Genomic DNA, 26087 nt, shown 5'->3' with positions numbered 1-26087 from the left:
CTGCCTGGATGATTATGAAAAACTTGAGTTGTGATTCAGGAAGGCTACTTTCGTAGCAGATTTGCCAAGCTTGGGAGAGAAGGCAGGATATTTTGTAATCAATTGGAATGTAATGAAATGTTTGACCACTGCAACTGTACTTCTGGTCTCTTATAAACCCATGAGGGTTGGGCACTTTGTGTGCATGACATGACAATAAACAAAATATAATATACAATGTATATAAGGAAACCAGAAACAGCCTCAGACACTGTCCTGATGAAACATTTGGTGAATAAAGCATAGTGTAATAGATACGAGTTGTGCGAGATGTTTTAAATTTGAGGAATATTAATGGAGGGCCAAACATCAGACTGACAGACAGACATCCTTATGCTAAACAATCTCCAAAATTCATAATATATTCACATATAATGCTATAATTGTATGGTTGAGAACTCTAGTAATGCAACAACATCAACATCCAGAGGGGAATGGTGTAATGAATTATGTAAAATGTGTAATATAAACTAACTCACCAGATATTCACTCGCTTTGTTTATGGTCAATGATTTGGCCCTTTTCTTAAGACGGGCGCCCTGATCGTCTCGTGCTCTTTGGTTTACAGCACTTTGGAGCCACGTTGGCAGGGTGATAGAATTTACACACAAAACACTTCGTCGAGAGAACAGATCCCACCCTGCAAACGGCATCTGTGGGAGCTTGGATAATGAGTATGCCATGTGGAAAGCCTTAATGTGTTTACATACGGCTAGATTAGAGACGGACCCAATACTTGCCCCTGCGGTTTCTCAAAGAATCCCTGTGGGCTGCTTGAGTGATTAGCTACTTTGAGTTTTTTCAGCAGGAGTGTCTAGTGGGACTCTGCAGTGGATCAATAGGAGTTTGGATGATGAACTGTTGGGGAAATTTCTTTATTTATCATTTTTTAAATGTAAGCTCCTCGGTACTTTTCCATCTAATTGAGTCAGTTAGCTTTGATTAATATCCCCGTACTCCGACATATTGTTGCACGTAGCATATTACTTCCTAAACTGTATCTGACACTCAGAGGCGTGCACACCCAGTCAAGAGAAAGAGAGGCAATATAGATGTAGTAATGGGCCCACTGCCTCGACTTGCAGCTTCAGGTCTTCTAGATCAAATCTGTCCCTATCATTTTAGTCATGAGGAGCAAACAGTTGTTTCAAGCACTGTCAGCAGTTAGCAGAATGGCTATTTATTTGCTGTGCAGCCCAAGAATTCATCTCAACATGTAGTCACCTGGAATCTGTCTTTATTTGGCCTGCCAAGCTCACCTTTCCATGTTTCCTCGGCCGCTTCGGCTGGTAATGACACTCATGGCAGCCTTTATGGAAGCAGCCAGGAGAAGGGCTGGAGACGCAGCTTAGGAGGCAGCTGCAGCTGCAGCAGCGGCGCCACTCCTCACTCCTCACCATCTCCCTTTTTGCTTCTTTAAAAATATGTCAGCATCACTGTGGTGATTAGCAGTCCGAATGTGCTGCGTCTTTGTCCTTGATTTAATGCCAAATCTCCGAAGTAATAATGACTGCACACGCTCTGAGTCTTGACGAAAATGGCAAAGAAAAGGAAGAGGAGGCCCCCGTCCCTCACTGTTACACTAGCACTGGTTCCCAGCAGGAGCCTTATGAAGCCTCGGTTTGGTTTTGACACTTTGCGAATGTTGTTTCTGAAACATGCCAATCTCCTTGATTTAATATGGCGTGCTGTTGTTTGTCAAGCCCAGGAGCTTATATAAGGAGTGTGCCTGCGAGGGAAGACGTTCAGTTTGTGTGTACATTCATTATTGATCCTGCTGTGTGCTGAAATCCGTGTTTGCCAATTTGAAATAAACACGTGTAAGCAGACAATTTACAGATATACTGTATTTTCTGCATTATTGACACAGAGGCCAGAGAGCGAGCCTATCATGAGTTGAGCTTGTCTCAAAATGGAGTCTTTGCACTGATGTGGACTGGTGTCTTTCTGGTGCACAAATGGAAGGCCAGGACACTAAATTAAGTTTTTGCCTTTGCCTCTCACATTTTAATGAGTTCAGCTGAGGTAACTGCCCGAGTACATAGGTTTCTGTCTTCTGGTTCCCGTCTTGTTGCCTGTCTCTTATCATTTCTATAATGACGCATTCAGCCGTGGTTATAATGTAACAGCACTAGAGGCATTTGTAATCACTGATTACACTCTCTCAGGTCAGGACGGCTCACTTCATTTGAAGTTAGATGTTCTAGAGGACTAATACAGCTTTGTGAATGCCTTTGTTGCAGACTAGCTACTATAATAACAGAGTGGGGAGAGTCAGAAGCTCCATCTACTCAGAACTCTTATTGGTTCCTTTTTTATCAGAGTCCATTCAGCCTCTCTCTAAGGGATGTCGGGGCGTAGGAGTACATTGGCTCTGTGCTCAGACTTTTATTGCGATGCAGAGATCTCTCTGCTGTAGGAGAACAAAGGGTCTTCTACAGTAAGTGTACATGGCTGTGGGCTTGGACCAAAATAAAAAGGAAGAAAGTCTTATGTATTTTTTTCTAAATATGGGATCTGTATGGGGACGGCTCACGAGTTGTAGCAATGTTAGCGCTTTTGAATAATGATGAATAGGGACTGGACCTTCAGAATTTAACATGTCCTATTAATCAGTGGCCGGAGAGTTTGGGAGGAGAGCATGTACTTGGTGGAGTACACCCCCCCCCCCCTCTCTCTCTCTCTTTCTCTCATCCTCCTCCCCTCCCCTCCCTACCGCCATCACCCCAGTTGTATTTATTACGGGCTGCAAGGCCACGGTGATGAGACGATCAATATTTCTGGGATGATGAGGGAGAACTCATGCAATCTCTCTCTCTCTCTGTTGCTCCCTTGGCAGCGCTTCAGCAGGTAGAGAGATCAAAGCAGAGAGGACCTCTGAGATGGTGTTGGAGGGGAGACTGATGAAGTCCTCCACGCTGAGTGTCCTCTAAACACACACACTCCATCACACTGTCCTATGTCCTTGCTATGTCCTGATTAAAAAGTTTGACCTGATGTATTTTATCTCGACTTGAATTAGTGTTATCACATATATTCAGCTGTCATGTACTCAGATCTCAGATCTAAACAGAAATGGCTTCAGTTATGGAAAATCATGTATCTGTGTATCGGTATCTACGGGGAATTGTAAGGTGTCCTTTTGCAAACTTCCTTCTGACAGACATCTTTTTCTGTTCAGGAGATCGATATGTGGACATCTTCCCTCGCATAATTCATAATGGACAGTGTTGGGAGGGTTGCCTTTAAGATATATTTCACTATAGATAATAGACTACATGCCCTTAAACATAATTTGTTAGATTAATCAAAGAGAGCAACATATTTTTTTGGATTACTTCAACATTATCTTCCATTGTGATGGCATGTAACACTGTGAAGAATGTGGCATTCACACCATATTGCTACCTGAAGTAGACTGAAACCATGAGTCACTCTGATGGTGATGTTTTGTTTGGAAAAAGGATGAAGACCCAGTTTTTCCTTGACCTTTTATTTTCTTCAGCATTATTTTAGAGTGAAAACCAGTAAACAAGATTAAAATAAAACTATGTGAATTTACAATTCCATAGAACATTTTGTTTTCACTTTGTTGCCTAATCCTCTTAAAATAACCAGGACCAAAAAGGCTGTTTTTACTTTCTCTGTTTTCTCACAGTATGAAATGGGTGAAAAAAAATATAAACAACAATGATATAAATTTGCAACTCTGTACAGAGTGAGGAAGTTAGTTTGCAAACCAAAAGGTTGTAGTTGTTTAAAAGTTCACAGACATTTAATTAAGTATATACGTTATTTGATAGAAATAACTGGCAAAAAATATAGTATATATTGCATTTTTGTAAATTGGATGGTCTTCACTTGGTGGTTTGTGTGTTAGCTAGACATGGTTAACAAGCTAGCTAATATACCAACAATACTAACAGGCTGATCTGCAGTCACCAGTCGGCTAGCATTTCAGCTAAGTAGGTAGCTTGCTAGGTAGGAACTTTGACCAGCAAGCATTTACCTAAACTAAGCATTGTACTGAGTTAACTACTTTTCATTTTCAGAGTGAATAATACAGATTTAAAAAAAAGTAATGCCTTTATGTAATCTATTGATTTTAAGAATGTAACTGTATTCTCATTACCACCTTTAAATTATAACTGTAACTGCATTTTATTTAAATGTGATCACTTTAAATTCAAGCTGAAACAGTTTTTGAAGAGGGCGTGGGGCAATCAGGTGCCTTTCATTAGGTTTAGTTCTTTAGTTCTTTTACACTCACCTAGTTAAAACTAATGCCATCCAATACCACAGTTCTAGAACATGTCTTACCTTTATAAGGGTTACAATATGAAGATCTGTTTTTGCTAAATATTATAATAATATTTAGTTACTGGTATACTATAAAGGGGGTGATATAAATAGAGTGGACACAACAACACTCGTCAGTGAGTGACGTGATATCTGAGTGGTTTTACTGCCCATTCAACTTTACTCTCTCTCCACCTGCATTTCCTGGCTCTCTTCACTGCCACTGCCAAATAAAGTCATAAAATGCCCCCCCCCCCAAAAAAAAAGAAGAAAAAAAAAGAAACATCTGACAGTATAATACAATACAATTCAACTGCCCCTCAAACTACAGCCTTTAAAACAACCATAAAGTTGAATCAATACCTACCAGTGTCAAGAAAACTGATCATTATAACCTTCATGATAGTAGTATATAGTGCAGGGCTGTTGTATTACACTGAAGTAGTTGGGAGTGTATTGTATTACTGGTTGTGGGTTGTGATATTTGTAGGTGTTTTATTGTTGGGCTGCATTGAGTCTTGTAAAGATCCATTCAGCTTTAAGCGTTTCACACTAGCTGAGGCTGTCATTGCTTTGGTATGTAGCACTGGTGGATGCTATGTACTTGTCTTTTATAAAAAACTGAAATTAAATACTTTTGATACTATACTATACTATACTATACTATACTATACTAGTCTTTTAACACAATTAATGGCAGTAATGTGTGCTAGACTTTCTGCCTCTGAAAAAGGCATCCTAGTGAGAAGGAAGGGACTTTGTCAGTGTGACTTTTCTAGCATTTTGAAGCCTTTGCAAGCCCTTGGCCCCCAGCAATGCATGCCTTTTAGTCCCCAGATTGGATATGGATGGCTTTTCATGTATTATCACTTAGCAGGTGCTCAGTATGCCAGAGTCCCTGAGCAGAATCGTCCACCACACACGTTCCCATTTACACACACTGACTGGCAAAGGTGGGCTCGTCTGCAGTATTTACAAAATGTGTATATATGCTCCCCGCTGATCCACGGCTGTAGCAGATGGGAATAGCCACCTAGCGATAACAGCACCTCCAGGAACATCAGGATTGCTTTCTCTCAGTGGTTAGTGGCCCTCCAATGGCTGCTGATACATTATAAATCATTTACACAGTCATTTTGGATTGCAATATCCTCCTCTAAATGCTGGCTTTTCTTCTCCATTGTTATTAGAGCTATCTCTGCAGTAGGCGTGCAAGGCTGAGGGGGACCCTAAGCCACAGAAATTGAAAATTGATCAGGCAGTGTGGGAAGGTGTTGTCGCTAGCACCACTGGTTCACCCTGGGACTGGTGATTAGCATTTACAGCGCTGTCACCGGAGGCACCCGCGCTGCCTGTAGCTACATCCTCCTCTGCCCCTTCATCTGTTCATCTCAGAAAGTGACCTCTTGTAAGAGCAAAGAAGGAATTTGAAATGTGGTCATATCTCTACCAAAGGGAGATGTAGGGAAAATGCTGCATGATATTAAGCAGCACATTAAACTTTTATCATGTTATTATGTTCTCGTGTGTGAGTCCTGCTGCTGTACAAGCAGTGCTTTTCCTCTCAGTATTGCTTTTCTTTAACTATTAATGTAAACAGTGGCCTTTGAAGTAGAGCGCAATTACCGGCTGACAGTTAATGCTTTTCATATTCCAATTGTCCTATTAGCATCATTAGGCACATCTTGACAAGTTGCCCAACAGTTCATTTCAATATCCAAGTCAAAGGCAGCTTCTTGATTATGTGGATTGATGATAGCACTAAGAGTTCTGTCATGTTTATGTGAGCTGTTTTATGTCATGTCAGAAAAGGACTCCACAAGTCAATAAAAATGACTGAATAAAAGTGGGGGTAAACTGGTGTGCTGTCAGGGAACTGTCATTAATTTTCCTGTCCCCTCCTGTTGCAGCACGGGCTAGAAGATCTGACGAGCGGAAAGAGGACAGTGAATAAGGACCTCGCTGCGGAGAGGAACTGCATAACTGTGACTGTTTCTCCTCGTCTGTAAGCCGGCGGGCTCCAGTACCACAGCTGATGACTGTCCCTCAGGTGGCCGGACTGCAGGGCTGAGCGGGAAGCCTGTGTGTTTGCTGAGGGGGTGCCCCGGCTTGTATGTTGGTCACTTGCAGTTGCACTCGCTCACAAGGACCATGTGGTTTTCTCCAAGGAGAAGTCGTCTCCCCTCGCAGAACTGGAACGGTGCCCACAGTTGCACCAATTTCAGCGTGTCCTTGTGGGTGTTAAGTTTTTGCTGGTGCTTCACGGCCGTCAGAGGTCAGAACTACCACCCAACTGTAAACACGCAGTATGGGAAACTCCGAGGGGTGAGGGTGCCACTGCCTAGTGAGATTCTGGGGCCGGTGGATCAGTACCTGGGGGTTCCATATGCCGCCTCCCCGGTGGGAGAAAAACGTTTCATGCCCCCCGAACCTCCTTCGTCCTGGTCAGGGATCAAGAACGCCACCCACTTTGCACCCGTCTGCCCCCAAAATATTCACAATGCTGTGCCAGAGATCATGATGCCAATATGGTTCACCTTCAACCTGGATATAGTTACCACGTATATACAGGATCAACACGAGGATTGTCTTTATCTAAACATCTATGTTCCAACAGAGGATGGTGAGTGTGTCGAGTATCCAGGACGAAACCAAACCTCTCCTCTCTTCCTCTCCTCTCCTCTCCTGTCCTCTGTCTCTGCCTCCTTCTCTTTCTGTCTTTTCTCTAAGATTTTGTGTCACCTCTGTATTTTGCGCGAAGCATGACCTGTTGTCTGGCGCATGCTGTGTCCGTGTCCATCATCTCAACCTGCCATCTTGACTTGATCTTTCATTTAGTCTTTTCATCAACTCTCCCCTTCCATGCCACTGTTAGAGGTTCCTCTTTTGATGACTAAATGACTTATTAATATGACTGAATATAAAAAAAAGAAAGAAAAAAAAAGAAAGAAATCTAATCAATCAAGAAACAGATTTGGTGCACCTTCCTACCCTCACTGTCTTGACTGTTCTGGGGATATTAGCCATTAGTGATTAGTAGCCTGCTTCATAAGTGAATGATCTACTGTAGGGTTGGTGAAATATTCTGTCTGGTACACGAGAGGCCTGTGGCATCAGCCTGACCTATGTAAGACCCTTTACTCTCCTGGCTTTATCCGGTTTGTCCTTGCACGAGGCTGAATACGGGAACAGGTTTTGTGCAAAAGGCAAACATAGATTTGGCTCCACCACGACTAAAAGTACTAAAGAGTTTTATTTTTAGATTTCTAGATGTTGACTCTCTTAAATGGCCCCCATTATTTCACCACTTGAAGGAGACCCACACAGGAAAATGGGCTTGAAATGTTAAGTGGCCTGAGAATGAAATGGGCAACATCAAATAACATTTCCACTTATCAAATACGAATGTGAACTTCAAAACTTTGGAACTGTAGCCTCTCTGCCTTCTGTGTGGCTGTAATGGGTCTTAAATAGAAGTGCATGTGAATATGGGCTTCCTGTGTCCCAGGATGCAGCAAATTCATTCCACCATTTTGGAATATTTCTGCAGCAACACCCCAGTTACTTTCTCAACAGGTCCTCTGTTGTTCTTGTTGTTGATGATGACTGGGAGGGTGGGGAGGAGGCGGGAAAGAGGGTGAAGAGGGGGTCTGACTCAGTCTGAGTTGTTGCATGTCACATGCGATCTTTTCCAGAGCTCTCTGTTATTTTGTAGTTTTTCCATTCATTTTACAGTCAAAAGAATATCCAAGGAATGTGCCAGGAAACCCAACAAGAAAATGTGTAGAAAAGGAGGTATGTAAAAAAAAAAAAAAAAAAAAAAAAAAAAAAAAACGAAAGAAAAAAAAGAAACGAAAAAAGCCAACACGGAACGAAAGAGAGGAATTGAAAGAGTGAAAGAGAGGGGAGAGCGATGGGTGCATCCTCCCAAAGCCGCCAATATCACCACCTATCAACTCCCAAATCAGTGTGCTAATTGGGATGAACGTGGGACTTGTGACTCAGATCAACCTTGACACGAGTGTGAGAGATGAGTGAGTGAGTGAGTGGTTGTGTTGCGTGTGTGTGTGTGTGTGTGTGTGTGTGTGTGTGTGTGTGTGTGTGTGAGTGTGTGTGTGCTGTAGTGTGGTTTTACTTGGAGAGTGAGTGTCAAGGAGTGAAAATGCAGGTCCCTAAATAAATGATGCGGCTTTGTAAAACAATACAATCACCATGTCTAAAAATAACATGTGTTTGAATTATTTATATTGTTTGCTTTATTGTATGGCTTGTTCATGTTTAAATGTAAGATTTTGAATTGAAATACAACTGTTGATTAAATCAGAGGCATGAGTGCTGCTTTGAAATAGTAGAACATAAAATTTAACTTGGTATGCAGAGAACTTTAGTCATGTTTCAGACTGCTCTGACAGCACTTAAGACACAAGCTTATTGGAAGTATTTGTCAAACACGACACCTGAAAGCGTTGGAGCCTCAGCCGTTGATTAAATTTAAACTAAAAAGTGGAGGGCCACCTTTCTCTTAAATTTATTATTCAGAATTGTTTAAATAGGGGGTTGGTGGGGTATTTTATTGGCATGACAGCTTTTATCTTTCCATGTGGCAAACGCTCAAACACACTGCGAAGGAGGAAGACAGTCCAATTTCATTAGCAACAGCTAAAGTCTCACTGCTGGTAACAACAGAGGGCTAATTTCCTAAGCCTGCCGGAAGGCACTGGAGGACAGTCTGGGTAACTTTAAGACTGTGATCCTGAGCATATCTGAACAGTAAAGATTCAGTTTCAGCTGGGAGACCTCTGCTGTTGATTTCCACGGAGGCAGGAGGCAGCTATTGGCCTCACTCTGTGCACTCGTACATTCTGCTTTGGTAAACCAATTTTGTCAGAGACAGACTGGCCCTCCAGGCACTTCTGCTTCTGAATTAGTCCCAGTTGTGGAATATACACAGAGATATCTTTTTAATATTCCCCTTCCACTTGGAATTTTTCAATTATCTTCCCCATGTTTGGTAATGAGAAAATGGTTTATCATAAGTTTCATATGTTGGTTTTGTGACACATTATTGTGCAGAGAGGTGATTGTTGCATAGTTCCTCTGCTGATATATACATGAAGGTTGTAATTTTCAGTCTTGCTGGAAACTGTTTTTATTTCAATTGCACCTTTTTTTTTTTTTAAACTGCTTCTGCTAATCTTGGCTTATGTTGAATTAGCAGTGCAAATGAAGCATAATTTATCCTTCTTAGGCAATGTAGAAAGCAACCTCTGAAGTATACTTTGGTTTTGGTTAAATGTTTCTAACAAGGAAGTTAAAGTCGTGTTTGACAAATTCAGAATGAATTGGGAAACAGTTTAACAGTTCATCAGTTCCCTCATTAAAGATTTTAATTGGTGTCATTTCCATAGTTAGATCTGTTCCTTTGAGTTGTAAATACTAATTGGGTTGTATGTTTTTTACTTAGAAATTTGCAAAGAATTTTTCAATACAGACCTGTATAATGCAGTAGAGTCATACACACTGTGCATACTCAGTACAAATAACACCTCCACTACCAATTTTAGAGCCTGTATCTCTATGGATGTTTTTCCTCTGGAAGAAAGAGTGATCAATTAATAATAATAAACAGAAAAAAAAGTAGTGGTATTTGACTCGTGATGAAATGGTTGTGTGATTGTTGCTAAGCAACAGTATGCAGTTGTGGCAAGAACAAAGTAAATGGCCCTCTTACCTAGCGTCAAGCACCTTTGTTGCAATGGTGATGTCGATCAAGTGAGAAAAACATGTCACTCATGAACATTGTAAAATACATCACGCATGGGCAAGATGTTAGTATATAATTAGTGCAGTGTAACGCATGTGTAAATATAGAGGACAATCTTCAAGTAAGAATAGTGGTAGTAAGAAAATATTTATAGTGTGTGGGATTTAGAGGATTAATACTCATCTCACGACTGTGAAAGTCTCTCCTATAGACCCTGTGCTATTAGCATCCTACTGGGCATTGTGCAGGGAAACCATGTGATGCACTGATATCAAAGATGTGTCTCATTTCCCTCCATTAAACAGGAGGAAAGCCTCACAGACCTTAAACCACACAGTTGCGCCGCGTCCTGACAAAAGATCAAAGACAGACTCATTCAAAAAAAGATTCAAGACAAAATTATAGCAGAGGTTTCTCTTTTTTCTGTATGGCTGGTTGTTATTTAGAGCTGGTGTTGTTGTGCAGCTAATTCTGACAGTGCCAAATCACACAAGCTTTGGTCTGTGTTCAGAAACCAAAACTAAAATGTAATTCTTTTGCTAGGCTAGCGCAGCACCGCATGTCCAAAGTGTCAGAGCGGGTAGCGGCCGAGGTCATGTGGAGGTGATCTAATGTGCAGGATCAGCACCGTAGCCCACAGCTCTATCTGGAGTGGCCTTATAGTGTGCACACATAGCACAGAGCAGTGACAGAGTTAGAGACATTGGAGCCTTCAGTCATCACTCAGTCATTTTTGCTCTGCTCCGAGTCAGAGTGAATGGAGTGAAGAGAGAGGTAATGATGTGCTGGGACACAGCTAAGCACTGTTCAGCCCCAGAGTGCTAGATTGGCTTGAGATGGGTCAATTTTGTGAGGACAAACCCTGATGAGGTCAATCTTTATCTTTAAAAGCGGTTTACATTATTAAATTGATTGACAAACTTTAAAAGATATCTATAAAATCACAGGCTTTTGATGAGAGTTGTGCTGATAAGGTGCTCTCACTGTGCTGCATGCTGCCTGTTTATATAATATGCGCATTATTTTCTACGGGGCTTTTACAGCATGTCTCTTTCGCGGCTTGTAACCTGCTTGTAAAACCTGTCCTTAGAGTCCTTCACACTGGTCTCTGAATAACACCGGTTCTGAGAGACACTCTGAGATCAACCTTCCTGACTCCTAAATTCATTCCTCATCATGAGTCTATTTGCGATAAGTGCAGCGAAATCTGTTGTACGTTTTGGCTTGATTTGGACCACTCAGCTATCATTCCTATGCAGCCCTCACAGGCAGCAGGCTGCCATGTGTTATGCAGCCCGGTGCCAGCAGTGAACAGCCCGATCAGTTGCCAAACCTGTAGATTAACTACCCCAGCAGAAACACTGGTCATTTTTTCTTCTTACCAGATGACCTCCAGATGCTAGAGAGCTGTGAAAACTGCAAAAAAGCCCCAATCCTGGTTAGACTGCGTCTGGGCCATGGCAGACAGTAACACACCATGGTAATCCCATTGGTTGGCCGACTCAACCCTGCTTCGGGGAAGGAGGGGCTGCTCCCTGAGTGCTGCCGAGGAAATCTGTACGCCAAGCAGACAGGGCAAAAACTTTCCAAGAAGACAAGAGCAAATATTGGCTTGTGCGATTTGAAAACAGAGCAGATGTCCCCCTTTGTTTGATGGAAAATTACTTCTATGATCTTCTGTGATTATCTATCTGGGTCAGTTGATGACCCCAGTGAGCGAAGGCTGCGGCCAGCCAGCGGCGGATCCAGTCCCACTGAGTTGAGATGCAGGACGCGACCTAAGCAGGAAGTTTCTATTCAGAGGCCTCCTGCTGTTGTGCTGTCCAGCTTCCACAGTCAATCCAAGGCTCAATATCTCTGTTCTGTTCTTTGTTTATCCCGATCTAAAAAGAAACAGAGGACACAGCTTGTGGAGTCCTAAAGCCCATTTAAAGGGAAAAACACAATTTGTTGCATTTAGTATCTTTTTAGTTTGTTCCTATCTTCCTGAGCCCCTTAAGTTTTGCCTAAAGTGGAGTGACTTATTCACACCCATGTTTTCATTGCTGCACCATGATATGTATCATTTTATACACTTTTTCTGCAAATCCATCTTGACATATTTGGTATCTTAAAAAAAAAAAAAAAAAAAACATTAGGCTTTTCAATCCGTGGTTTTAAACAGTGCTTTGTCACACATAATACATTTATGATGATACACTTGTTAGTGCACTTGGTAGGGGTGAAGAGGTTATAGGAGCCCTGTGGAGTTTTTTTGCAAACATGTCTAAATTGAGAAGTTCTTACCAAAAGGCATTTCTTGTGTCCTTGAGGTTTGACAAGGTCTGTGTTATTAGTGGACCAAGTAGAATAATGTTAAACCAGCAGCAGGATGTGCGTCCTTGAGAACTTGCGTGGTGCAAACAACCCGCTCATAAAGCCTTGCTACACATCCACAGGATACCTTTAGATATCTCTGTAGATTATTGTCAGTCTTAATTTTACGTGTAAAATATTTCAATCCTTGAAATAGTTCTGCTAGTTTAAGTATTAAAGGCTGCATACCTGCATTGTTCTGGCTTTCAAAGGCTTTGAAATGACTGTAATCAGTAATGATGCATATTCAACTGTGGTGCAGCACTTATTTAAATAACTGTTGTGTCTGACAGATGCTTAAGAAGCTTAAAGCCTGGTGAGTCTTGATTGTTTTTGTTAGATATTTGTGCAGTGTAGGCTTTTTCACTTAATATAGGGAATAAATGGTTCATTTAGAGGTAAGAGACCCCAGTGTGAAGCCTGTGGTCTCTGTTAAACATGTCTCATTCCATTATTGAGCTGTGGACAGGCAAAGAGACAACTTGGCTCCCTTTTATTTGTTTTTTTATTTTTTTTATTTTATTTTGGGAACAGCTGAAGCGCAGTGTGAATTTTGGCTGTCCTTTACTGCAGGATTACGGCCTCCTTAACCTTTTAGCTGCATTCTCCATCATTCTCTCTCATGTGTCCCTCCCAAGCTGTTCCTTAACCTCTACACTGGGAGACAGATCGAGAGAGATGGAGATAGACAGGGAGAGAAAGACGTGGAGAACAGGAAGACAGGAGGAGAGACAGATCCAGGCACTCTGAAAGAGAAAAATGGCCACCTGAGGATTAGAGACTGAATATAACTGCTCTAAATTGTCAAGGCTGCAACATTTCACATTTCACTAAGTCCCTTTCCACATTCTGACCTTTCTGATATTTAACTCCAAGGCCCATCTATTGTCAGCGAACCTTTTTCCAGCAAAGGAGAGGCAGTTAACATTCAGCCCTTCCACAATGTATTGAGTGAATTGTGGATTCAGTCAAGAAGTCTCTAGAGTCTAAGAGTACTCTATATCTGTATGCATGTGTGTGTGAGTGAGTGAGTGTGTGTGTGTGTGTGTGTGTGTGTGTGTGTGTGTGTGTGTGTGTGTGTGTGTGTGTGTGTGTGTGGGTGTGTGTACATATGTGTGCATGCTTGGGTTTATTCATGTAAAAAAAACTCAACAGCCAACTACGAGACAGTCTTTTGTTTGAAATTTCACCGTGTTGAAATGTTAAATTTCAATACCCTTTATGTAACAAGTAAGCCCATCAAATGCAGCTTCTTTGAACCTGATTTGATAAATGCGACAGGTTTCTATTTTGCTTGTCAAGGAACATGAATAATAGCTGTTATTCTAGATGCCGCCTGTTTTGAAGGGATACAAATGTTGACTCCTGGAGGCCGGCTATGCAAAAAGAAACGCGTCAATCCATTGTGGTTTTCATTTTAATGTCAAACTCTTTTGCTGCGGCATCAGTTGAAAAGATTCAAGGTCAAATATAGGCTCGCTTGCTGAGTCACTGCAGATGTCACATGTTTGCAGTTCCTATTATAGATCCACCGTTTGACACACACGGGCTCACAGACACCACAATGCAAAGTGACAGAGCTTCCCTGTCGACACCTGCCATCCAATCTATGCCTGTCTGAAGCACTATCACTCAATAACCTCACTGTTTTACCACGTCGACAGCACAGTGAATGCTAGAATAACCGCAATCGCTAACAAGCCATAAAGAAGGCTGTTGAAGCAGTGGGGAACCCATTTATTTGGGCGCTGGCTGTTATTCTGCTAAAACATTTTTGTGGGGTTCCCATGAAGCTTACATGAGAGAGACATGAAGAGAGATATTTGCAACTGACCCGGTGCTGCTGGGAAACTGGTTCAGCTTTTAAGTGCTCCACCTGCCGAACTCTTAAGACAAAGGCCATTTTCAGACTTATATTAGCTCTGCATGAAAAGCTGGAGTTCCCTCATTTAATTCAGACTCCCACCAAAATCATCCCCGGGCCATGATAAGTCTCCAGAATTGTGAAAGCCTTCCTCACCCTATTATCAACCACTGTGCAGTGTTTTGGCATCTGATAAGACTTCACAGGCTTTCATCTTTTACTTAAACTGGCCTTGCTGAATAATTTTCATTTTAGCCCGTTGCATTGTAATTATGATTAAACTTAGAAGCTAGTACAACACTCCAACACAACAACACCAATTTACACACCAATGTGCATGTCATGTCTTTTATTTTGAAAATATTTTTGAAAAATACATGTTTTGGCCTGATTACCATTTAACCAAGGGAATGTCTGTAAACAAATCTTTTTGTGTCGTATGTTGTTAATAGATTAAAAAAAAAAATTAATTCATCACTTTGCAGATTTTGATTCCATTAGCCAATGACATTGCATGAGGGTGTGGCCTACCACACCTGTCCTATCAAGCCTATCACCTTACCCTTGCTAATGGCTAACAAATTAAAAGTCCGCTCCCATTTCTGCACAACCTTCCACAGCTGTCCAATAACCCCTTATCGCCAGGGTGACACAAGTTATGCATTTAAGCTTGAAGTTTTCATAGTCATACAATTATGTTTGCATATCTAAAGCTCACACAGCGCATGCAGACTGCATTATTCATTTCACCCCATAATGCAAACGTGATGAACAGACTGAACAAGGTCATTGTACCATTGTACCGCTGTGGAAACAACCGAATCAAAAGGCCTCTCCACGTTAGAGCTCGAATGTACTCAGTAAATGTCATGACACTCAGCCTATTACATTATGTAATATATTGCATCTATCAGTTGATAATGGATGAGGTTTTCAAACACAGTGGCTCATTCACTCAGATAAAAGCTGTTTAACCGAAAGAGCTTCTGACTTCTGGGTCCATACATACTGTATGAGTGCTGTAGAGTCCTCCTCTTCCTATAGTGTCTTGATTGACTGACTGAATATGACTTGATTGAATGACAGAAATCTTGTCTTGAGAAGAGTCTTTGTGACCTCTAAGCAACTTTTGGAAGTAGGGGTTAACACTGTGACCATTCAAAGAGTCTCTGAACTTAAGTTCATAATGTTTCTTCCAGTCTGGAATTCGGCCTCTAAAAAGTTTTTGCACACACACAGCTCTGTTTGTGGATGCTTGAATCATCGTCTAGGAACCGTTAACATCCACAACAAATTTAATGGGACTCAGGCTATTAGTTGTCTTAAAAAAGAGGTGGATAATTTTGTCTAAATGTGGCAAGATAAGACATTTTGTAATGACTAGAGTGGAGAGAATCCAGGAAACTGTTTAGCGATGGAGGCGGATCAGCCAGATCCTGATGTATATTTTCTCAATTTAGTTAGTAGATGACTCAAACAACAGCCACTCTCATGAAGTGTATGTAACGTGCAGTGAGAAATAGCTTCTCCCTTAAAAGATGAATGCCTTATTTCATTTAAAAAGAAAGATATGCATGTAATATAATATGTATTACAATATAGTATGTACATATAATAATATATGATGTTAGCAGAGGTGGTCTTTGCTTCAGGTTAAGGATCAGGCTTCTCTCTGCTATGAAACACTGTGGGAAATGCTCGGCATCTCATCTTGGAATCATGGTTCAGTAAATCCCATGACAATCAGCCCGTTAGATTTTGATATTAATTCATATTCATGCTAACCTGGTGATTGCACTAAAGCTAAATTCCAAGGTCACCAGAGACATTAGGATTTACTGTATCAAGCATTGCTCAAGAGGAAAATCTGAGCTGACAGCGGCGCTATATGAAAGGTCTGGGTATCACCGAAACTGTGAAATTCCCCAAAAATACATAATATTTCTGTAAAATCTTTCAGAATATGATTTACTATTGAATGGATGGACTGATGGACAGACCAATTAACTAACCATCGTTGATGGCCTTAGGGCCTGCTGCTGGTGGGCAACAAAAATGATCGTACATGGATATCAAACTCACACCAGTTTAGAATAGCACTGTGTAAGTGGTAGGTCAAGATGGGGCTTGTACGCTATTTGTACATGGTGTGTAGCTGCTCTGGGGGGGCTAGATTTTCATATTAACGAGTAGCACAAGGACAACACCACATTACCTACTGTTTAGGGCAAAGAGGCAAGCCGAAGTAACTGCACACATCACTGAGTGTACATGATACACGCAGTTCGGTGATTTATTCAAATCTCACCACCTCTAGGGAGGTTGCAGTCGTGCACATGCTTTTGCTTGTAGTTTAAAACCTGTGCTTTCGACAGTTTTCTGCATCCTGATTTTTATATTCTTCGCCTCGCCAGTAAACACATTTTCTGTTAATATGTTTTTATATGCCTTTTTATGGTCTGTCTTAGAAATTGACGTCAGGTGCAGAGCAGAAAGTCACTAAAGTCTTGTTCAAACACTGTAAAACCTCTTCTCAAAAAGTCGTTTCCAAAATACGATCAAAAGAATCTGAATCATATGCTGTTCAGTAGCTGTTCTTTTCTGCAGTTATCCTTTAAGCTATTGTTTCCCAAATGTATAGGTTGATAAAGCTAAAGGTTTTTTTTCATCTGAAAATGCCAGTGGTGTATGACTCTGCTCCAGGTATACTATGATAACAATGGAGTTTTGTTGAATTTGCCTTCTGCAAGGTGTGTTTTGATTTTTGTTACACAGTGTAGTGTTTGTACATTATTTAAAATGTTTATTTTTCTCTTGTTGGATGTTCCTTCTTTGTAAATATCTTTTTTTTTTTTTTAAATGTGAATGATGCATTTAAATTAACATTGTTGTTATTCACATTTGGTATCAAATTATGCTTTTTCTTGAATTTCCTCTTTTCCCATCTCTGTGTTGCCAAACATGCTATTTTGAATTTCCCTGTGCCTCTCTATGTCTCTCCCTGCTTCAATAACAGGGGCCCATGCAAAAAAACAGGGCGAGGATTTATCGGATAACGACGGTGATGAAGATGAAGGTACTTTCAATGGTGAACAAAGATGGTGCATGATTTTCTTTTTTTTTTCTAAAAATGTCACTGATTCCTGATCATTTATGATTTTTGTTTGATTTAGTTTCTTTTTTTTTTTTTTCCTAATTGCAAATGCAATCATCAAGCACCCCGTCACGTTACAATGTGTAGGACAATGTTGTCTTTGGTCCCATGTAGAGTGTGTGTGAGTGAATGTGAGGCCTTCCGTTCCCAAGCATCGAAATTCAAGCGATGAGTAGAGTGTTTGGCTCAGGAGTCAGATGGGATCTTGGAGCTGTCTAGATAACAAAGCCCAGGCTGGGTCATTTTAATATCTCACGCAGTGACTGGAGCGGCTGTTATTACAAGGGCAGAAGCAGTTGTGAGAGCCCCTTCTTAAGGTGTGGCCAGCAGCTGTATTGGTGGCGATAATAGCAGAGGGAAAGTGAAGCAGCAGTGTAATATCAGACTGTTCACCAGGTCTGCCAGCAGATTTAGATGAGGAGCGGCAGTTCAGGAGTGCTGCTGGAGAGGATTAGAGGCGAGAGGTGTAGAAAATGGGAAGTTGCTGCTCAGCAATCACATTGTTCACTTTCCATATTTATCTTGGGATATTCCTGGCTCAGGGTGGATCTCTGCCGAGATTAGAATGAGAGACGATTCTTGTGCTGCAACAGAAACGGCTTAAGTCTTTGAATCTAAATCAAACCCCTGATATCGCCCTGCCCTTGTCTTCCTTCAACACTACAGGGCAGGTGATGCAAGCATGATGTTGGGTATCAAGGTAAAGCTATGGATTTATACACCATTTGTTTGCTATGGACAAATTGATTTTTTGCTTATTATCTGTGCATTTGGTGAACAGGATTTAACTGTATGTCTGGAATGAAACAGTTGGGGACCTTAGCACATGTTCAGGGCATATGGACCTTGTATTTGGCAGGAAAACTGAGATGTCACACTAAATTGCCATATCCTTTCACTTATTTGTCTTGAATGTTGGCACAGTGAACGGCTGCGTTGCGCCAGGTCCTGCGTTGGGTTTTAAACCAAGCTGAGGCCGGCTGGCCAGGGTTCTTTCCAGATGTTTAAGGGTTCGTGGGGAAGATCCTTCCTGTTTGCCAGTGGGCTTGTCTCTCAAAAAGAAGCCTCATGCTGGCCTTGATCACAGAACAGGAAGCGTTGCCATAGCACCGCTTTGACACACACAGGTGTTTCCTTATTCAAGCCCAGGGCGAGCTGTTGCAACTGGAGCCAAATTGCCTTCAGTCTTCAGCTTGACTGTGTGTATATGTGCCACACGTATATGTTTGTCTTCCTTCAAGCTAGCCCACATGTGTCAGTGTATGTAGCCCTAAGTCTGTTCAGAATTGCTGACAAGTGCCAATCCCTTTGTCTGGCAAGTCTTTGCAATGCGTACACAGTGGCTTGGTCTCCAAGCTGTTGTGCAAGACTAGCCTTACTGAAAATGTGACAAGTCTATTCTTTACTGAGCGCAACTAATGCTATTTACAGAGCATCACCGTAGAAGCACAATACGGTCCCAGCAGAATCTCTGCCACAGCACTGTAACTAATGCATGTGTGACAGCGTTGGCCATCAATCCCTAAACATGATCCAGAAGATTTTCATTGTTCCAGTGAATGTGTCTGTTTTGAACTTTCACAGCCTGACATATACAACCAATGTTCAGAGACGCCCCTCTGTTTTTCTCTTATTTCCCCCCAAGAAGAACTGCTACCTCTGTGAAGACAAGACTTTCCTCACAGAAAGATGGCTACGTAGACTGCACAAGCTCTCTTACCTATTACTGCTCTCGCAATATATCAACAATATATCTCCTTGTGTACATGTATTGCCAGTGAAAATCAAACATTCTTGTTTAAAGTTAAAGGTCGAGTAGAATCAGAACACAAGCAGAACTCCCACTCTCTCAGTCTTTAGCTGATTCACCTCTTATCCACACATTCTCATTCAGTTCAGAGAGCGGCTGCCTTGTCTGGTTTCTCTGTCTAACCCCCTCCATCTCTCAGTCTGTTCATCCCAGCATTACCATGCTGTCTCAGTTGGCAGTCTGTCTATCCTGGGCTAATTCCCTCCCTCCCTCCACCATATTTGAGCTGCCTCCCTCCCTGTTGTAACCCTCCAGACACGCTCTTAAATTCTAATTCAAATAAGTTTTATTGGAACAATAAAGGATTTCTCACATTGCCAGAGAAATGTATGTAACATATGTAATGGAATAGTAATATTTAAATTTACATTAAAAAAGGCAGTGGAACAGCCAATAAAAACATTCAACCGAGACGAGGAGATAAGCAAAATGAAATATATAATGAGACTATAATGACCTTTTTATACTGTATATCTCTTTCTGTCCGCTGGCTGTCCCTGAGGCTCTCCCTCTCTGCCTTTCTCTCTATTTGTCTCTTCCTGTGTCTAGCTGTCTTTCCCTTTGTGCGTCCACCTGTCTGTCTGAGCAACAGTCAACCCCCTGGCACCCCGAAAGTACATTCAAATTCTATGCAACACTCCCTCCAGCAACAGGAGCATGCGGGCCAACTTGCTGTGATTTACATCGGCCCACAATCAAGACTCAGTTTTACAGACGCTGTTATTGCACTGTAAAAGGGAGCGCAAGCTTTCAATCACCTACCTGCTGTTGTTAGATAAAGGTGGGCATGTAAATAGAGGAAGTGAAGCTGTGTAGGAGCTAAATCTCCCAGGTGGAACATGGCAGCGGCGCTGAGCTACTGTGCCCAGTGTTAGGCAGAGAGAGGCAGCCATCTCCACTCCACCTCTAGAGTGTCTCGCGCCACTGCTGCCTCGGCCCTCTTCCACTGATGAAAAATAGATGTGTGCGTGTGTGTGTGTGTGTGTGTATGTGTCTGTCATTTGGCACTTTGAGACTAGCTCTAATCAGGAGGAATGCTTCCACCCAGCGTGAGTGTGCACACACTCAGACATGTACACCCACATCCATTAAATCATTCAAGCATGCACACACTTGTACACGTAAACAATGCCCGTTTCCAAGCTCTAGAAGCAAGCACTGAAGAAGACAACACATGCACGCACGCACACACACACACACACACACACGCACACACACACACACACACACACACACACACACACACCCACCCTGAGAGAAGCTCTCCATCGTTGCTGTGCCAGGGAGCAGAGCTGAGCTCCACCTGCCTGGGTATTACCATTAATTCCATTGCAGAGGCCTGACTGGATCCCCATCCAGCAAAGCCCTCAGCTCAGCTCAGGCAGCCTGGAGAGTGGTGAATCGACAGTGGGGGCAATTCACACACCATTCTCTCCATTCTGCCACTATCCTATTCTCTCTGATGTGGCAGGGATGAGGAATCATGCCCCTCGAAGCCCATTTACGTAGGGATATTTGGAATGCTGCTGCTCAGCTTCTTTCCAAGATAAGCATTGCTGCTAATGGCTGATCTACAAGGGCACCATTTGAGACATTTCAGAGGATGGGGGAGCCTGACTGCTCCTGTCATCTTTTTTTATTTTTTTTGCTCCTCTCCTCTACTCTTGAGTGGCACGAAATAATTGGCAAGGCAAAAACATGTAAAAACATACTGCTTGAATGGAACAGAGAGGGGAGCTTTGAATTAGTTCAGTGAGGCACTTTTGACCCTTTCCTTATGCAATGCCACAGCACGTCTGCTGTTTTTTTTTTTTTTTGCTGTGTGCTATTCTTTAATGTGTTTATTGGTGTGCTCTCGTCAACCATTCAGTGCATTTGTACAGTATGTCATCAGCTTTTGTGGCTGGCACCATGGACGGCAGACTTCCTCTAAAGAAGGGTTAGTCCCCCTTCACTCAGGGAGCAAACAGCTTTTTGTGAGTCTTAAGGATGACAGCACCGATACAGCTTCCTCCTCTCATCCAGGTCCAGGCCAGCTGTAGGGGGCTAATAGCCTTTTAAGCATCTTCTTCTTTTGTTTTTGCTCATCTAGCGTCTATACCCTTCTCTCTTTATCCTCTTATGTATACACACACACACACACACACACACACATAGACCACTCTCTGTCTGCCCAGTTTCCAGCATCATATTTAACACACAAACACACCACAGAGGGGGGAGCAAGAAGTCACCTTCACGTAAAGGTCATTCCTCCCATTACATTTACTGCAGCGATGTCAAGATTCAAAGTAGAGGCCCAAACACTTCTTTTCATGTACCCAGTGCTGTGTTCAGATTTTCTTTATAAACATGAAGACATGTCTCAGTTATTCTTATAAATGTCAAGTGTTGTGGAGAACAACGTGGAGGCTTCCTGCCCATCCCATCACTCCTGATGACGCTCAGGCTCTGAAAGTCCACTGGTTTAAAATAGCTATGCCACAACTTTTTTATTTATTTATTTATTTATTTATTTTTTTTCATGGTCCTCCTTCCACTGTCTTCTCTTCCTTCACATCAGCCTTTTCCCCCTCAAAGGCCTAGTCACACACAGTGCTAGTTCATTTATTTTCCATATAAAGGGAATATTAAGCAGACGTTCAGTGACATTCACTGACTTGTACAACGGCACAAGCTGCTGTATAATTCGGTGTAATTACACTGCCTGTTTAGCAAAAGAGCTCCCCTGATAAACTATATGCAGTTCTCAAATATGAACATGGCCAGTAATGGACTTGTCATGAGTGAACCGTGAAGCTTGGCCTGACAAGAGCGCTACAGTAGGGTGCATGTCATGTCCTGCCACATCAGGACATTGTCACCCGTTCCCCTCCCAACCTCAGACCTCACTGATAGCCGCTGACAGCCACCATGTTTCACCAAGTGTTGACACAGTGAATGCCACCGACACTTATCTCCACTCGCCTTTGTCCTGTCCTATACTGTGGTGTGTCAAGGCTGGTTCTCGGGGCGCTTAACGTCAGATATATGACTGACTGTTTTCACTGGAGTGAGAGGCAAAGGACAAAAAGGTGGAAGTACAGGTTGAGGGAGAAAATAAGATAGAGGAGGAAGGAAAGAGTGCTCCTAGCCCTCCTGGTGGGTTTCACTTGCAGCAGCAACACTTAGAGGCTCAGCTCAGGGCCTGAGTTATGCCTCCCACTGATACTCCAATCAGTCCAGAGCCACTGTGATGCACCTATGAGAGGTTGTGCTCCTCAGGTCCTGCTAAAACTCATGCCCTGTGATGTATTTGTAGGTGTGACTGTCTCCAGCCCTTCTATTTAGCTGGAGCGAAGTGCAGTGAATTGGAAAGCTTTGATTTATTTATTAATTTATGGGCAATTTTCAATTTATTTTCTCTACTGTGATGCAATTATTTGCTGTTTGTAGAGTATGTGCTGGGAGTGTGTGAGTGTATGTCGCTGTGTAGTAGATGCTGCAAGTTCTCACTTGTCTGGGTGAGAGAAATTTGTGACAAAACGATGTGCTGCTGTGCATAAATTATGTTTCTGTTCAGCTCACTCTTCATTGCACATCAGCCTCCGTCTACATTTCATTTTTTTTGTTCGTCTCCAGAACATGAGTTTATTTGTCTTTTTTTTTTTTAATTTTCAGCTCATTGTGCATGGAATTCTATTGCAAATATACTTGTATGTGCATTAATAAACATGTTTCTGTTTCTTTTCTAGCACAGGGCTCTGTGCTACATTTTGATGCTATGAACATGTGTGTTGATGTAACAATATGTTTGCCTCGGAGAAGTAGTGAATCAGGAAGCAGCTCTCCGAGGTAGCCACTTAGTCACCTGTTTCACCAGATTAGTCCGTCCGTGGCAACTGATAAAGCTCTGATCTGATTGGTTAAGAAATCTACTCACCTCATTACCTCCAAGTCATGCCATGCTGCAGACCCAGATGTGGATGTATCCAGACAGGATTATTATGTCTCACCGTAATCCAAAGTCCAATTGGGATCGGCTGCATGCATATTTTCCTCTGACACAAATCAGCGTCAGTGAGAACTGTATATCACATCTGTGTGACACCTCCCACATCAGATCAAGTCAATAAATAGATTAGGACAAGTGGAGCTTCAATGTCTTGTATTGCTCTCCCAAAGGGATTTAACTGTTGTCATGGAGACACGATGTGAATCAACAAAAGAGGTGACTGATAACATTGACATGACTAATCTCTTTTTCTTATTTCTGCCCCCCTCTGTTCCTTCTTCCTCTTTTCCATTCTCTTTGTATCTGTGGCCCATTTGTTTGAGGAGCTTGTGAAGGATATCGTTTTTTGCTGTTCTTATCCCTTCACCCACCCACCCACCCTCCTCCCTCCCCACACCTTTTTCCTTCTCTGACTGTACCTTTCATGCTTTCTCACCCCATGCATCCCCTCCTCCTCTTGTCTACGATAAGTGTGTGCATAGAGAAGTGTCAGCTATAAATCACATTTCACTGTGTAGCCTTCTCAGATACCAGCAAGATAAAGAAAGCCATAAATAAGGCCACCTCATATACAAGTTATTGCTTTGCTTTTAAACGTTAACGGGGCCATGAATAACCAAGGGAATAATGAAAAAAAAAACTGTGAATCAAGGCTGAGCTCTGCTATAGGGGTTACAGAAAAACCGTGTCTCTACAAAATGCATTTAAGTAGTTGTCCTCGGTGTTGAGCATGCTAATGTGATGGGGTGCATAACGATGAGCAGTGCCTGCAGATGGATGCAGATTGGGCTGTGCAGGATGTGGTCTGCGATTAGCTGTTCTTGAGGATTTAAAATTTTGGCTCTCAGTCACCATAGCAACCAGAATACAATACTACCCTTTTAAATCGGAGCCCATTGCTTTCTCCTTTTTTTTCTTTCTCTTTCTTTTTATGTATTTATTCCTTTCTTCCCTTTTTATTTTCTTCCTTTCTTTCCGTCTTTCTTCCCTCCCTCCCTCCGTCCTTCCTGTCTGTCTTTGTGTCTCTCTCCCTCTGTCTTCCTCACTCTTTGCCCTCCCACCCCCTCTCTCTCATTCTCACCATTCTCAGGGCTTGGGGGGGGGGGGGTTGGACAGAGATGGAGGGAAGGCGGGAGAGAAACAGGGAGAGACAGGGGAGAGTCTGTGAGTGAAAGCGATACAAAGTGAGGGAGGGGAAGGCGTGAAGCTACACAGAACGCGGGGGGAGCAGGAGTGAAAATGAGAGAGAGTTTCTTGTCTTGTCTCCCAGCTCTAGCTAGCCAGTCAGTAATTCAGTCTATTCCTCAGACAGAGGCTTTTTTCTTCCCTCTACCTCTGGATGAGCTTTATCTGGCTGGAGTGTCGCTCCAGCTGGGTATCAAGTCCTGGTTCGGGAATAAAATCAACAACATTTTACCAAAACTGAAGCACAAAATTTAACTGCCTGCAATGCCAAGAAAGACAGTGCAAATAAATTGTTGCAGAGAGATAGGCCTGTGTAAAAAGGAGGCGCATGGTAGCATTGTGTAATTAGCCGGTGCGTTTTCCCTATCACTGTCAAGACAGATTAGCCTTCTCCCTGGTTAGGAGATGTGTCAGAGTACCTCTCTCTTTATTCTCTCTAATGGCCTCCTGCGTGTCTATATTGGGATGTGGGTCTGCCTCCTGGAAGGCAGCACAAACTCAAATACAACCCTAATAGTTTGGTTTATATGAGGTAAATGACAAGCAACATTTTCAGCTGAGATGGCCAATTATTATAATAGAGTTGAACTCTACATCATGAGTGGACATTAATTTGTTTCTCATAGAGCAGATGTGATAGAATATTGCTTCCATTTCCATTAGTAGGCCAGCAGACTGCATCCTTACAGCTGGTATCTGAGAGGTGACCGTCAGCTTGTCTGTTTGTGGCCACCATGTGCTGTATCTGCTGTATCTGAATCTGAGCTGAACCCTTGATCGGAGTGGGTGGACGACAATGTGAATGTGTTAATGATGGCCGCTCTTGCAGACATACGAGATACTGGTGCCAAGCCCGTGATGGTCTACATCCACGGAGGATCCTACATGGAGGGGACGGGCAACATGATCGATGGGAGCGTCCTGGCCAGCTACGGAAATGTCATCGTTATCACTCTCAACTACCGTGTCGGAGTCCTCGGTAAGCATCTTTTCCTCTCTCTCTCTTTTTTTTTTTTTTTTCCCTTCACCTCCTCCTTCAAGGACATTTTTCTGGGGCATCTTTGTAGGGCAGCTAGGTGTAATGAGCACTGCTGATTGCCACATGCACTCCAAATAAGGCAGAGGAAAAAACACAGCACTGTAAATACATGGACTGGTTCCTGTGCTCCTTGTTGATGTGGTACTCGTGTATCAGAATCACAGTAATTGAGTGTGCTGAATGTGGGTTTGTTGTTGTGACTGGGGTTTAGAATAAATTAAGAAATTATTGTAATGAGGTTGAAAAAAAATGATGAGATGGGCGTGATGCTGGAGAGATGGAGGAGAGGAGAAGAGTCTGTTAGAGAGAACGAGGGGTTCTCTCTCAGAGTTGCGGTTGGTTGCAGATTGACTCACACAGCTGAATCCTCTTTCAGACACTTTTGTGTGTGTGTGAGTGTGTGAGAGAGGGAGAGAGAGAGAGAGGGGGAGAGAGGGGGAGTCAAGAGGCAGAGACAGAGAGAGAGAGCGAAAGAGGGAGAGCGAGCTCCATGGAAACAGCTGCAGCAACACAAAATGGAGTTTGTTAGCACACTACCCAAGCTTTGTACCTTTTCCATCCATCTCTCTGACACAGCCGATTTC

The 26087-nt window shown here is 42.4% G+C and overlaps 1 protein-coding gene across 1 annotated transcript in view; it reads left to right on the top strand.

Moving 5' to 3' along the window:
* nlgn3a (neuroligin 3a) overlaps window positions 1–26087 on the top strand; it is a 116336-nt gene that overhangs the window by 17588 nt on the left and 72661 nt on the right. Inside the window, exons 2-3 of the mRNA XM_023402088.2 lie at window positions 6249–6961; window positions 25294–25443. Of these exons, the coding sequence (XP_023257856.1) occupies window positions 6490–6961; window positions 25294–25443 (622 nt within the window). The 5' untranslated portion in view covers window positions 6249–6489. The remainder of the gene's footprint in view (window positions 1–6248; window positions 6962–25293; window positions 25444–26087) is intronic.

This window comes from Seriola lalandi, unplaced genomic scaffold (genome assembly GCF_002814215.2).
Source record: "Seriola lalandi dorsalis isolate HSWRI2012SDOR001 ecotype SW California unplaced genomic scaffold, Sedor1 jcf7180002053898, whole genome shotgun sequence".
NCBI classification, from domain to species: Eukaryota; Metazoa; Chordata; class Actinopteri; order Carangiformes; family Carangidae; genus Seriola; species Seriola lalandi.
The sequence above is the reverse complement of the archived record's forward strand: the minus strand, read 5'-3'. Positions and strand labels throughout refer to the sequence as shown.